Source organism: Chiloscyllium plagiosum, chromosome 6 (genome assembly GCF_004010195.1).
Source record: "Chiloscyllium plagiosum isolate BGI_BamShark_2017 chromosome 6, ASM401019v2, whole genome shotgun sequence".
Classification (NCBI taxonomy): domain Eukaryota; kingdom Metazoa; phylum Chordata; class Chondrichthyes; order Orectolobiformes; family Hemiscylliidae; genus Chiloscyllium; species Chiloscyllium plagiosum.
Window position 1 is genome coordinate 70,187,107 of NC_057715.1, and position 15,941 is coordinate 70,203,047.

General features: G+C 41.0%; 1 protein-coding gene across 4 annotated transcripts in view; it reads right to left on the minus strand.

Annotated features, from left to right (window-relative positions):
• The window catches only part of sept10 (septin 10), a 94,626-nt gene that overhangs the window by 35,993 nt on the left and 42,692 nt on the right, over positions 1 to 15,941 (minus strand). For all 4 annotated transcript variants that reach the window (XR_006311914.1, XR_006311912.1, XR_006311913.1 and 1 more), the window contains 2 exons: positions 14,931 to 15,126; positions 7,053 to 7,239 (listed from right to left, as the gene is read on the minus strand). Coding sequence is in view for 1 of the 4 variants with exons in the window: in XM_043691786.1 (XP_043547721.1) it covers positions 7,053 to 7,239; positions 14,931 to 15,126 (383 nt within the window). In the remaining 3 variants the exon portion in view is untranslated. The remainder of the gene's footprint in view (positions 1 to 7,052; positions 7,240 to 14,930; positions 15,127 to 15,941) is intronic.

Consider the following 15,941-nt stretch of genomic DNA (forward strand, 5'->3'; position numbering starts at 1 on the left):
CTCCTCCCTGACCTATCATCTTCATCCCCACCCCCACTCACCCATTGTACTCTATGCTACTTTCTCCCCATCCCCACCCTCCTCTCATTTATCTCTCCACCCTTTAGGCACTCTGTCTATATTCCTGATGAAGGGCTTTTGCCCGAAACGTCGATTTTCCTGCTCCTTGGATGCTGCCTGAATTGCTGTACTTTTCTAGCACCACTCTACTCCAGAGTTATAGAGGGCTGTCACACACATTGGTGGAGAAATATGTGAATGTTGAAGATAGTGGCTAGGATACCAATCAAGTCAACTGTTTTGCCTTGACTGGTATCAACCATCAAATGTTGCTGGAGCTGCATTCACCCAGGCAAGTGAACAGTATTCCACCAAACTTCTGACCTGTACTACCTTGGCAAATGGACAGCTTTGAGGTGTCAGGCAGGTAAATTACTCACTACAGAATTCCCAGCCCTCAACCTGCTCTTGTAGTATATGTGTGGGGCTGATCCAGTTCTCCTTCAGTTTCAAAGAAAGAACAGAGATTCAGTGATAATGCTACTGAATGACATTGGTTGAATTACCTCTTGTTGAAGATGATCATAGACTGGCCTATGTGGTACAAATGTTACTCCCCACTTCTTGGTATAAATTTGCATGTTTTTCAAGTCATTTTTCCATGGACTGTCTCAGTATCTGAGGAGTTGAGTGGTACTGAGCATTGCACAGTGAGCACTCCCACTCTGACCTTATGCAGGAGGGAAGCAGTGGAGGATGATTGGACCCTTAAGACACTACCGTGAGAAATTCCTGCAGTAATGATTCACCTCTGGAATCCATGCCATCTTCCTGTGTTAGGTAATGCTCCAACCGGTGGAAAGTATATTTCCCTTCCCCCAATTACTGTTGACACATTTAGCTAGGGCTTCCCAATGTGAAGTGCAACTTTCTTTCAAATTCAGCTTATTGTACATCTTTGAACCAAGGTTGTAACAAGGTCAGGAGCTCAGTGGACGTGATGGAACCCAAATCAATGTCAGTGACCAGGTCATTGTTGAGTAAGTGCCATCCATGAGCATTGCTGATGACTTCTTCCATTACCTTCCTTATGATCATGGGTAGATTGATGGGATAAATGATTTGTCAGGCTGGCAATATCTGCTTCTTGATGTATAGGAGATATTGTAGAAATTGCCTGCATTTGGGATAAATGTCAGTTATAATAAAACAACTTGGCTAAGGATGTAGCAAGGTCTGGAGTACTCATCTTTACTACTGTTGGCAGGTTATCTAGGCCATTTTTACTACTGTTGGCATGTTATCTTTGCTAATGCCTACAGCCATTTCTCAATATCAGAGTGAACAAATTCACTGAAGACAGCATTGATGGTGGAAATCTCTGGTGGAAACCGAGATGAGCCTCCCACATAGCACTTCAACTTGCTGAACTGATTGTGTCTACCCCAGCATTCAGCATGGGGATATTTGTGCAACTTTTAGCAGTTGAGATGCTAACATATCTCTGATAACAACTAGTAGTTAGGTTGTTTTGGTAATCGATAAACACTTCAAACCTAATTGCTTGGGGAGTCAATGGCTCAAGGCCCTGGCAGCGTTTATGTATTCCAAGGGAGTTAACACAGACCTGGAAGCTTTAACAACCACCTACAAAACACCAAACCCCATTAAAACATTAAACTAAATATAAAATGCAAGAAAAATTAGGAAGTCACTGTTAATGTCAAGTATGATAATCCACGATATTTCACAAAGACAGTTATCAAATTAATTTATAGATCTTAATTATTGCTCAGTATGTTCACCTACTGAAATGGAGCAGTTTAAAATGATTCAACTCAAACATTATTTCAACAAGTGTTTGCTTGGTATACCTTTGAAGATTTCAGTGCACGCGCAAATGGTACAAAAATCCAGATCAAGACACGAGGGGATTCTATTATTAAACATTATCTTACAAATATAAATGGGCCAGTTTGAAAATAAAATAATCCCAAAATAAAGTCCCAAAACTTAGATCGCTTTTATGATCGAGTGACACTACAAATCTGGGTCAGATGCTACAAAGGGCACTATTGGCGAGAATGTTAAATCAAAATGAGAGTTAAAGTTTTAATTTTGTTTTGAAGAAATTACTTGAAGAGTAATAGATTTTTAAACATTTTCTGAAAAATTGTAGTTAATGCAGCACAGAAGTACTTTTTTCTTTTTGTTCATGTGTTATAGGTGTCAGTTAGGCTAGCATTTGAGCCCTGCTCATCCCCAATCATGGAAAGTTGCCTTCTTTAACGACCGTAGTCCACATTGCTAATTGCTCCAGTGAAGCTCAGTGCAAACTAAAGGAACAGCACCTCATTTTCTGCTTGGGAACTCTGCAGCCTTCTGGACTCATGACTGAGATACTTGAGGCACCTTCTCCCATGTCCTTAACCCAACTCCCATACGCCAGGCCTTGTCATCCCATGGGCTGCTACCGCACAACCCATTATCAGCTACTAATAGTCCCTATTAATAGTCCCAGTTCATTCCCCCAGACTGATCTTTACCCACTCCTTTGTCTGTCCAACAGCTTTTGTCTTTGCACTGAGCTTCACTGGAGCAATTAGCAAGCCTGAAATAGATGTTCACCAGGAAACATGGTGGCATGTTGAAGTGGCAGGTAACTGGAAGCTCAGGGTTTTTTTTTTGCAGGCATAATGTAGGTATTCTGCTATGTGGTCACTCAGTCAGCATTTTATTTTCCCAATAGATAGGGCACCATATTGTGAACAGCTAATTCAGCAGACTCCCTGGAATACAGGGAGAACTAGCCATTTGGATACAGAACTGGCTCAAAGGTAGAAGACAGAGGATGGTGGTGGAGGATTGTTTTTCAGACTGGAGGCCTGTGACCAGTGGAATGCCACAAGGATCAGTGCTGGGCCCTCTACTTTTTGTCATTTACATAAATGATTTGGATGCGAGCATAAGAGGTACAGTTAGTAAGTTTGCAGATGACACCAAAATTGGAGGTGTAGTGAACTGCGAAGGAGGTTACCTCAGATTACAACAGGATCTGGACCAGATGGGCCAATGGGCTGAGAAGTGGCAGATGGAGTTTATTTCAGATAAATGCGAGGTGCTGCTTTTTGGGAAAGCAAATCTTAGCAGGACTTATACATGTAATGGTAATGTCCTAGGGAGTACTGCTGAACAATGAGACCTTGGAGTGCAGGTTCATAGCTCCTTGAAAGTCGAGTCGCAGGTAGATAGGATAGTGAAGAAGGCGTTTGGTATGCTTTCCTTTATTGGTCAGAGTATTGAGTACAGGAGTTGGGAGGTCATGTTGCGGCTGTACAGGACATTGGTTAGGCCACTATTGGAATATGGCATGCAATTCTGGTCTCCTTCCTATCAGAAAGATGTTGTGAAACTTGAAAGATTTCAGAAAAGATTTACAAGGATGTTGCCAGGGTTCGAAGATCTGAGCTACAGGGGGAGGCTGAACAAGCTGGGGCTGTTTTCCCTGGAGCATCGGAGGCTGAGGGGTGACCTTATAGAGGTTTACAAAATTATGAGGGGCATGAATAGGATAAATAGACAAAGTCTTTTTCCTGGGGTCAGGGAGTCCAGAACTAGAGGGCATAGGTTTAGGGTGAGAGGGGAAAGATATAAAAGAGACCCAAGGGGCAACTTTTTCACGCAGAGGGTGGTACGCGTATGGAATGAGCTGCCAGAGGATGTGGTACAATTGCAACGTTTAAGAGGCATTTGGATGGGTTTATGAATGGGAAGGATTTGAAGGGATATGGGCCGGGTGCTGGCAGGTGGGACTAGATTGGGTTGGGATATCTCGTCGGCATAGATGGGTTGGACCGAACGGTCTGTTTCCATGCTGTACATCTCTATGACTCTATTTGATTGCTGCTACACCTTGAAGATTTGTTTGGGGCCTTTGGTGGTAAGGAGGGAGCAAGTAAATGAACAGGGGATGGTGCAGTGGGATTGTGGGGACATGTTGGGAATGAAAGAGTGAACCAGGGCATCCGAAGGGAATTATCCCTCAGGAAGGCTGACATGGGAGGAAAGGGATATGCGTGTCTAGTGGTGGCATCCCAATGGAGGTGGTTAATGGCAGCTAATGATCCTATGGATGTAGATACTGATTGGATGATTGGTGAGGATAAGAGGGAACCCTATAGCTGTTGTGGACGGGAAGAGAGGGGGTGAGGGTTAAGTCCAGGAGACGGGTCATCACAGCTTAGGGTCTTATTAAGTATGATGCAGAGGAATCCTCAGTTAAGGAAATAGGTGGACATTTTAAGTGCCCCTTGTCGAAGTTGGCATAATCAGAACAGATGTGATAGAGATGGAGGAACTGAGAGAATAAAATAGAGTTTCTACAGGAAGCACAATGTGAGGATGTATTATCAAGGTAACTGTGAGTTGGTGAGTTTGTATTGTATTGGATTCCTGGTGAAAGGCTCCTGCCCGAAACATCGATTTTCCTGTTCCTCGGATGCTGCCTGACCTGCTGTGCTTTTCCAGCACCACTCTAATCTGAACTCTGATCTCCAGCATCTGCAGTCCTCACTTTTGCCAGGTTTGTATTGGATATTGGTGGCCAGCCTATCCCCAGAAATGGAAACAGAAATATCGATGAAGAGGAAAGGAGGAATCAGATATGGACCAGGTAAAGGTGAAAGCGAGGTGGAAATTGGAAGTTAAATAGACAAACTTTTGCAATTCTGTATGAGATAGGGAGCCTTCTTCTTCCTCAACCAAGGATTTCCCAGCACCGCATTTGACAGAGCCCACAGCCAGCTCTGACCCAACTGCACTTCGACCTGTACTCCTCTCTTCCCTCCCACACAGGAATCGGGTTACCCTTGTCCTCACTTACCATCCCACCAGCACCCACATCCACAGCTGCCAGTTCTGCCACCTCCAGCAAGATGTCACCATAGAATCATATAGAGTTGTACAGCATGGAAACAGACCCTTCGGTCCAACCAGTCTACCAGATATCCCAACCCAATCTCGTCCCACCTGCCAGCACCCGGCCCATTTCCCTCCAAACCCTTCCTATTCATATGCCCATCCAAATGCATCTTAAAATGTTGCAATTGTACCAGTCTCCACTTCCTCTGGCAGCTCATTCCATACATGTATCATCCTCTGTGTGAAAAGGTTGCCCCATAAGTCCCTTTTATATCTTTCCCCTCTCACCCTAAAACCTATGCCCTCTAGTTCTGGACTCCCCAAACCCTAGGGAAAAGACTTTGCCTATTTACCCTATCCATGTCCCTCATAATTTTGTAAACCTCTATAAGGTCACCCCTCAGCCTCTGATGCTCCGGGGAAAACAGCCCCAACCTGTTCAGCCTCTCCCTATAGCTCAAAGCCTCCAACGCTGGCAACATCCTTGTAAATCTTTTCTGAACCCTTTCAAGTTTCACAACATCTTTCCGATAGGAAGGAGACCAGAATTACACGCAATATTCCAACAGTGGCCTAACCAATGTCCTGTACAGCTGCAACACGACCTCCCAATCAGCAGACACCCATTCCCCTTCTCTCCCTTGTCAGTCTTCCGCAAAAACTATTCCTTCCAGGACATCCTGGTCCACTCCTCCTTCACTCCTCACATGTCCTCATAACCCCACTCTACCGTCTCCTGCTATCGCAGAAGGTTTAACACCTGCCAGTTTACTTTCCCCCCACCTGCTTCACTATCCAAGACCCCACAATGAGTCAAATGCTGATGCCAAGGGCAGTCATTCTCAACTACCTCCAGTTTTTCATCTGTTAACAAGGATCCAACTTAACAGCAAAGTTTTAGGCACTACACAATTACTTAGATACAACAATGAAATGGCTATTACAAATAAAACTCATTACTATATATGTAAAGTTAAATTTGTAGGTGGCTTTCTTATCAATTAGGTTTTCAAATAGAATGGAGCTGTTAGCTACTAACACATTTAAACCTTATGCGACTTCTGGGAAATGATGAATAAAATAAAATCGCTATGCAACAATTTTGCCTTATAAATATACCATTCATAAAATGACAAGTTATTAGAGTACATTGCACTAATATTTTGTACAAAGGACTTATCAAATAGTCAATACCAAAAGTTAGAGATGATTTGATAAGCTAAAATAAGAGAAACACAGAAAGCAGACAAGATATGTTAACACAGTAACTTTCTGAAAATAATGCGGCATGGTGGCACAGTGGTTAGCACTGCTGCCTCACAGGGCCAAAGACCCGGGTTCAATTCCCACCTCAGGCGACTGTGTGTGGAGTTTGCACATTCTCCCAGTGCCTGCGTGGGGTTGGTCCGGTTTCCTCCCATAGTCCAAAAATGTGCAGGTTAGGTGAATTGGCCAAATTAAATTCCCGTAGTGTTGGGTGAAGGGGTAAATGGAGGGGAATGGGTCTGGGTGGGTTGCGCTTCGGCGAGTCAGTGTGGACTTGTTGGGCCGAAGGGCCTGTTTCCACACTAAGTAATCTAAAAAAAAGTCTAAAAAAAAACAAGGTGTTGAGGTTGAGAAACAAAAATTCTGCAAAAGCATCTGGAAGTATTTTACAAAAAGTAAGAGTAATCAATAAATGAAATCGTTTTGCAAGAATGACAATTGAGGTCAGTACACAAACAATGCAACAATTAACTTTTTTTTTTAAAAGTGATAATTGTGGGATAGATATTATCCAGGATGCTGACAATAAATCCACTGCTCATCTACAAAATAGAACATTTTATGCACACCTGATACTTCAGAAAAAAACCCACAATTCAATGCATCATTCAAAAACTGCACATCAGATATAGCACATTAGAACCACACTGCAGAAGTACAAGTAGGAACTTAAACCCACAAACTTCTGACTCAGATGCTACCTGTTAACACCTGGAACAGTTGGGTTGTGTAATCAATTTTCCAATCTTTTATATTAAAAATAGAAAGTGCAAATGTAAAAATAAATGAGTAACATCACTTTCAAATGATGATCAACAAGAATTTCACCCTCTCAGAACTTCATTCTAAAACTAAATTTGACCTACCTTGCTATCCAGCTTTTTCATTGTCACTAAATCTAGTGACTTAAGAGAATGGCCGGTGGGAGAAATGAAGTACAGACAAACATGGATACGGGAATCATGATAATTGTGCAATGAACGTTTAATCTTCAATTCTTCTTGCAGATAGGCCTCAAACTGTGCATCAATGTAGTCAATGATAGGTTTATAACTATGAAAACCCAAAACAAACAAGTGAAAGACAGGACACTTAACAACAATGAAAATCAGGTTATAAATGGTTTATTGCTATTGCTTGCTGATTGTGCCACCTAATCCAAATTGCACAAGCAATAAAATATTGTCATTTGAACACTAGTATTTAAACTTAGTACACCATTAGTAGTATAGCTAACTGCTCAGTATTGACAGTGGTTACCCAAGGTGTCCTGTTTTCCACAACTTCAAACATTTAATCAGGACAAAATTTGACTCTTTTAAACTGAGAACATAAAGAGTTAAATGCCAGATAATCAGTTGTATTTTCACTTGTGGTTGAAACTTAACTTTAATTCAAGGATTCCAGCAAAAACAATTGCACAGGAAATACACTACTAAAAATCATTTAAGAGGGCACCTAAGATGAAAGCTCTTTCGTTCTGACTTAGCATTCTAGGAGGCAGAAAGGACTGAGTGAAGGCAGATGACAGGCAAAGGAAAGGAAAACATTGCTAGAAGAGATTTTTTTTGGAAGTTGGACAAGTATTGACCTTTGAGTCTAGGATCAGAATGAAACAGGCAACTGTGCAATTTTCAATAACAAGTTTTTAAACATGCTTTTTTAAAGGCACATATAGAGTGTGGAACTGGAATCTCCATCATTCAACAAAGCAGATATAATGCAATGATTAGAAAAGAAGAACCTCCTGTACACCTTCTAAAGGTGCAACAACAAATATTGTGATAAATATCAGCTAGTCTTGATTGGATGCATCCTAGATTATTGTGGATATAGGAGAAACTCTGCCTACAATCTCTTTATCCTCCACCAATATAGGGTGAGTCCAGAAGACTGGATGCTTCTAAGTGTTACAACACCAATAAAAACAGCGGCACAAGGATCAACCTGATAGCTGTCAAATATTAAATGGTGGGCAAACTACAACAGACCATTGTTGAGACCAAAATTAATTCTTATCTTGGAAAGCAGGAGTAAAAAAAAAATCCCTGCCCTCTACCTCTAGAATAGCAGAACTGTAGGTATACAGGAATAGTACCACCGCAAAATATCCTACATGCTACCTATCCTGACTCAGAACTATGCTGTCATTCTCTTTCTACCACTAAGTCAAAATCTTAGAAATCCTCCTTAACAGCACTTTCGGCTTACTTAAAGAGATGAATTACAGCAGTTCAAGATGTTAAACAGCTCCATTTTCTAGGACATTTAGGGGTGAGCAACAAATGCTGGCCTTACTTACTGAAAAGACGAATAAAAGGCAGCCAGTAAAAATTTATTCAAGGCAACTACCGTGGGACAGCACGGTGGCTCAGTGGTTAGCACTGCCTCCTCAGAGCACCAGGGACCCGGGTTCGATTCCTGCCTCGGGCGACTGTCTATGTGGAGTTTGCACATTCTCCTTGTGTCTGTGTGGGTTTCCTCCGGGCGCTCTGGTTTCCTCCCACAATCCAAAGATGTGCAGGTGAATTGGCTATGATAAATTGCCCATAGTGCTAGTCAGGGGTAAATATAGGATAGGGGAATGGGTCTGGGTGGGTTACTCTTCGGAGGGTCAGTGTGGACTTGTTGGGTCGTATGTCCTGTTTCCATACTGTAGGGAATCTAATCTAATCACTGTCTGACTAATCAGAGTTATCTGAAGTAGCATAAAGCATTGATATAGGTTATGTAATAGATGGCGTACCTGTACATGAGGACGTTAATGACCGAGAGTCATACAGCATGGAAACAGATTCATCAGTCCAACTCGTCCAGGCTGACCGGATTTCCTAAACTGAACTAGTCCCATGTGTCTGTGTTGGGCTCATATACGCCTAAACTTTTCCTACTCATGCACCTATCCAAACATCTTGTAAATGTTGTAATTTTACCCATGTTTATGATTTCCTCTGGCAACTCATTCCATACACACATCACTCTCTGAAAAATTGCATCTCAGGTCCCTTTTAAATCTTTCCCCTCTCACCTTACAGCTGTAAATCTCTAGCTTGGGACTCCTCTACACTTGGAAAAAGATATAGGCTATTCACCTTATCCATGCCCATGACGAGGCAGAAAGCTGTGGAGAATTGATTTGATTTTGGATTGGAATGAACAAGATAAGGTTTCCTTTTGGTAGGGGAGGGGGTGTTGCTTTTCTCTTTATATACAAAATGACCTACACATGGGTATTGGATGACTAATTCAAAGTTGGATGATGATACAAATATGAAAACAGAGAGAACGACTGCAAAAATGTCTAATTTTATGATTTGCATGCTTTCTTGTACAGGGACTGAATTCTATTTTAGGTGTAATTAATGGAAGTATCTCGTATCAGAAGGTGGTAAACAGACCCAAACTGAATTCAATCTCAAGTGTGGTATATGTTCTTTTAGTAAGGACAGAGTTGGAAATAGGAAACAAATAGTACATTGTCTTCTTAATTATGGAGCCAGTGAAACTGATAAAACTGCAGTGATCCCTGTTAGAGATATAACTTACTCATTTAATTTTCCCAGATCAGAAAATAAAAAATGGAAAGCAACTATTACACAAAGAAAAGGTCTGAAAATATCCATATACGTTTAAAGCCAAAAGGTAGATGAACAATGGGAGATAAGTAGTTTAAATTTCTATGTGGAACATTCCAGGTATGCCACATTTTCATATGGATATATTGTAAAGATTGTTTTGTTAGGGTTGACCGGCAATGGGGAGAGTGCAAGAGCATGTGAGAAAGAACAAACTTGCATAATTCTTTCAGCAAGTAGCTGAGTTTGAATTTCTTTTTTAAAGTTATTGTTCTCCACGGAAGTCACAGCCAAATATAAAGTTGGCTTGGGGAAAGGGGGCATTGCACAAGACCCAAAGATATTGCTGAGATATTTGTATTATCAATAGTCACAGGTAAGGCGCTGAAAGACTGGAGGTTGGCTAACGTGGTGCCACTGTTTAAGAAAAGTGGTAAGGGCAAGCCAGGAAACTATAGACCGGTGAGCATGACATCAGTGGTGGGCAACTTGTTGAACAGAATTTACATGCATTTGGAAAGGCAAGAACTGATTAGGGATAATCAGCATGGCTTTGTGCGTGGAAAATCACGTCTCACGAGCTTGATTGAGTTTTTTGAAGAAGTAGTAACAAAGAAGATTGTTGAGGGCAGAGTGGTAGACATGATCTATATTGACTTCAGTAAGGTATTCGACAAGGCTCCTCATGGTAGACTGGTTAGCAAGGTTAGATCTCAAGGAATACAGGGAAAACTAGCCACTTGGATACAGAACTGGCTCAAAGGTAGAAGACAGAGGGTGGGTGGTGGAGGGTTGCTTTTCAGACTGGAGGCCTGTGACCAAATGGTGTGCTACGAGGATTGGTGCTGGGTCCACTGTTTTTTTTGTCATGCATATAAATGATTTGGATGTGAACATAGGAGGTATAGCTAGTAAGTTTGCAGATGACACCAAAATTGAAGGTCTAGTGGACAGCGAAGTAGTTACCTCAGAGTACAATGGGATCTTGATCAGATGGGCCAATGGGCTGAGGAGTGGCAGATGGAGTTTAATTTAGATAAACGAGAGATGCTGCATTTTCGAAAAACAAATCAGGGCAGGACTTAATGGTAAGGTCCTGGGGAATGTTGCTGAACAAAGAGACCTTGGAATGCAGTTTCTTGAAAGTAGACTCGCAGGTAGATAGGATAATGAAGGCGGCATTTGGTATGCTTTCCTTCATTGAGTATTGGAGTTGGGAAGTTTTGTTGCGGATGTACAGGACATTAGTTAGGCCACTTTTGGAATACTGCGTGCAATTTTGGCCGCCTTCCTATCAGAAAGATGTTGTGAAACTCGAAAGGGTTCAGAAAAGATTTAAGGATTTGTCAGGGTTGGAGGATTTGAGCTATAGGAAGAGGTCGAATAGGCTGGGTTGTTTTCCCTGGAGGGTTGGAGGCTAAGGGGTGAGCTTATAGAGGTTTATAAACTTATGGAGGGGCATAGATAGGGTAAATAGACAAGGTCTTTTCCCTGGGGTGGGAGAGTCCAGAATTAAACGGCATAGGTTTAGGGTGAGAGGGATAGGATATAAAAAGGGACCTAAGGGGCAACTTTTTCACGCAGAGGGTGTGTGTATATAGAATGAGCTATCAAAGGAGGCTGATATAATTACAGCATTTAAAATGGATTGGTATATGAATAGGAAGGGTTTAGCGGGATATGGGCCACATGCTGGCAAATGGGACTAGATTAGGTTAGGATATCTGGTCGGCATGGACACGGTGGACTGAAGGGTCCATTTCCTTGTTGTATATCTCTATAATTCTATGACTCTATACCTAAATAAACCCTTGAAGGGGAGAAGGCTAGCTGACAGTGTTTGAGAAAGCTCACAAATGTGCATAGTTTAATTAACAGCTTCAGCTGGAACACTGGTACGTAGAATTCTGTACACTACATCTTTGGAAGGATTTCTAAGGAAGAGAGGAGACAAATGCAGAGCAAACACGAATGCAGTACAAGGCTCCTACTGGAGGATGAGAGACTTCAGTTCTGCAAAGAGATTGCAGAAAGTGAGATTGCAGTATTGAAATATTTAAGGCTTCTGATGGTTCCTTCCACAGTCTTCTCTGGCAAATTGTCAGTGATCAGAGACGGAAAGCAATTAAGGCAAATAGAAAAGAAAATAACTTTTTTTTTAAGTTGATAAGCAGTGAACCCTCAGGGCCCCTCATGTTTGTGTTGATTGTCACCATTGAGATGGATACAGACAGCACAATAATTACATTTGCAAGGTCAGTAAATTGTGAGGAAAAAAGTCAATCATCTGAAAAAGCAAAATTAGTGTAACTGATTTTGGTCATGTTGAGGAGGGCGGGTTCAAGAGTTGCAAAATATGTTTCAAATGTACAAAAAAAAAGTACCATTACATAGCTATAGGTCAAAGGAGAAATTTTGAATCATTGCAAGTACAAGTGAGTGAAATGGGGAAAGATGTAGAAGTAGAGAACCATGTGTTGGAATTGAAGCAAATAAGATCCCAATGCCGAGCCAATTCATTAAAATAAGATATCAGGTCTCAGGAACACATATGAAGTACTGATTCCAATTTTAACATCTTCAAGGGCAACTAGGGATGAGCAACAAATGCTGACCCAGCCAGCAACACCCACATCTCGTAATCGAATTGTTTAAAACCCCAGCTTCACAAGAAGCATTAGATTCTGGAAAAGATGCAACTGAGTGTAAAGAGAATTCCATAGTATAGATCACTATACTATGAAAATGCCTTGGGCTTGCGCTCAGGAGAGAAAATCTGAACAAAAAGATTACAAAAGCATGAATATCATGTCATTAGATTGTACCAGAGCTGAAAACATTAAGTAGGACAAGTGGCAATGCAAAGTGTTTGAAAAGGTAGTTAGGAATTCCTTAAGCTGAACTAATTGATTGTTCTCTTTTTATGTTCCTCCTGGGAGATATAGGGCGAGGAGGAATGGATAGCTGATGACAGTGACTTGAACCAGAAATCAAAGAGAGGGATTGGATGTTTTTGATGTCATTTTCCTCAACTAGATACATTATAACAAAACAAAGAAATTACAAATAGCAGTGAGCATTTATAATGGTTTGTCTCTGCTGCTTCCGGTTGCCAGTTCCAGCTATCCGCTGCAGTGGCCGGTATATTGGGTCCAGGTCGATGCGTTTCTTGATAGAATCTGTGGATGAGGGCCATGCCTCTAGGAATTCCCTGGTTGTTGTCTGTTTGGCTTGTCCTATAATAGTAGTGTTGTCCCAGTCGAACTGGCCATGTCGTTTCGTGGCTAGTTGGTGTTCATGGATACGGATCGTTAGCGGTCTTCCTGTTTGTCCTATGTAGTGTTTTGTGCACTCCTTGTATGGGATTTTGTACACTACATTGGTTTTGCTCATGCTGGGTATCGGGTCCTTTGTCCTGGTGAGTTGTTGTCTGAGAGTGGCTGTTGATTTGTGTGCTGTTATGAGTCCTAGTGGTCGTAGTAGTCTGGATGTCAGATCAGAAATGTTCTTGATGTATGGTAATGTGGCTAGTCCTTTGGATTGTGGCATGTCCTCATTCCATTGTCTTTCCCTTAGGCATCTGTTGATGAAATTGCGGGGGTATCTGTTTTTGGCAAATACATTGTAGAGGTGTTCTTCTTCCTCTTTTTGCAGTTCTGGTGTGCTGCATCGACCTGGACTCAATATACCGGCCACTGCAGCAGACAGCTGGAACTGACAACTGGAAGTGGCAGAGACAAACCACTATAAATGCCGGAGGAAACAATACAGAAGTGCTTCACAGGAGGCTCCCAAGCATGTCATCTAGACAGGGGACAAAACGTCTGCAACACAAATTCCCAGCTTGGCGAACAGAACCACAACAGCAGTGAGCAAGTTAAGTATGATGACTGCTTAAACAAAAATGAGTTTGGAGTACGTGAAGAAATAAAAAAGCAGGGGATTTCATGAAGTGATGAGAGTATATCTAAGGCCATGCAAGAATTTACCATCAACTTCTATGCTTCAATTGAGTGAGAATACAAAGCCTGATGTGATTAGGCATATAATGTGGAGCACAAGTGTTGATTCCTTTGAAGTCAAAAACTAAGTTTAATACGAGTAAGCAGGATAATGTATAGGTGGCAGATACTTGGACAAATCAGTATTTAATAGAAGATAGAAAGACAATAAACAGGACAATAAAGGAATTGAACTTAAGTGATAAATGATAAGTTTGTAAACGCTGGGACAGAGATGAAGAATGTTATGAAGTATGAAACAAATGACTTAGATGGCCTGGATATGTGGTTTGAAGAGTTGAAAAATGTGGTGCTGGAAAAACACAGCAGGCCAGGCAGCATCCGAGGAGCAGGAGAATCGACATTTCGGGCATAAGCCCTTCTTCAGGAAATGCCTAGGTTTATGCCCGAAACATCGATTCTCCTGCTCCGTGGATGCTGCCTAGCCTGTTGTGTTTATCCAGCACCACATTTTTCAACTCTGGTACTCCAGCATCTGCAGTCCTCACATTCTCCTATGTGGTTTGAAGCTCAGTTTTGGGTCAAGCAGGGTGCCAAAAATGTCTTGTTCAGCCTGACCCAAAGGGAGACACAACTATGTTGAAGGCAGAAAATAACCATCACAACGTTCTATGAAGATCCTAAATCACTGTTCTTGCATATTGTTTGGATTAACTTGGTGTAAACATTTCTTGCCTTAGGATTTCTGCAGTGCAGCTGCAAGAAATTTTGACTTGTCCACATAAATGTAGCTCAGGCAAATAACTCCACTTCTCCAACCCCATGTTGGTTATGTTATGCCTGACTGCATGCAAAAATTATCCCTGTGCCATTAGATGACATTACTAGGGGAGACTAAATGAGGAAAAAGGAGAAAGGAGAAAACTAAAAAGTCTATGTTTAAGGGTTACCAGAGCCAGAGAGCAAATAATAAAGCTATTGGTAAGACAAGTACTCTGTCTTTGGACAGCTACAAGTGAAAACACATGGAGCTAGGCAATGAAGGACAGGTGTCTGATGAGGATGGAATGGTTACGTGACCGTGGACCAAAATGATTTTGCAATATTTCTGGCAGTACAGTCTCCAGCATTTAATAAAATTACAAAATTAAAATTAGCTCTAACAAATTGTTCCCAAAAGTTTGAGGATTTTGCACAAATCACTTACCTGTCTTCTTTATTAATCTGGTCTCCGAAACCGACTGAGTTTACAATGGTTAGCTTTAAGCGAGCAGTACTCTCTTGTAGTTCGTAGGTCTGAGCCTTCAATTTTACTCTGCTTTCATAATGTGTTGATTGGGTATTCTCAAAATTGGTGTTAAACAAGGTGTCCATAAGGGTGGATTTTCCAATGCCAGTTTCTCCTGAAATTGCAGAATAAAGAAAAGTTAACAAACAGATATCCTTGTATACATTTTGACATAATCTTTCCGATTTGTTAAAATTATTTTTTATTAAATGTTATTAAATATTATTAAAAAATGCACTAGTGGCCAAAAATGGACTTAAGTAAAAGGAAACCATATTCATTTTAGACTAAAAGTTGTTTCAAGACACATTTGTACAACTTGAAATCAGTGTACATAACAAAAGAATAAGGCAAAAAGCTACAGCCAAATTAATTCAAAGTGCTAAGACTGACCACTGTTTTAAAATAGCCAAAAGAAAACAAAAAACATCCCTGAAGATAATCTCCAAAATATTCTAAAAACTTTCTTTTGGAATTTATGATCCCTGTAGGCACCGCCAAATCCAAAGAACGGAGTTTACCAAATAACCCCAAAGAGCAATCCAATGGGCAAGATTTTACTTTTTATAACTTTTCACTTCATTCATCAAAACAGTCATAAATTAAGCATGCATTAACAAGCAAATTAAGTAAAATAAGTGAAATCTCAATGAGCCAAACACTGATGATATGAAATTGTGCTTGAGTCAAAGTTATCAACCATTCCCATCAGTAAAATAGCAATAGATCAATCACTGTGATTAGCTTAAATTCAAAGTGGCTTATTTGGTTTAGACCACCTTTGTTCAGTTCAAACAACAAAAAATTCTTCACAAAGAAAAGTTTCCACTATGCTGCCACTCTGACCTCTTCTGACAAGGCTATTATGACCGCTTTGATTATAGTAGAGGAGTTAGACCAATTGACCTTAAATATGACTTGTTGTACAAG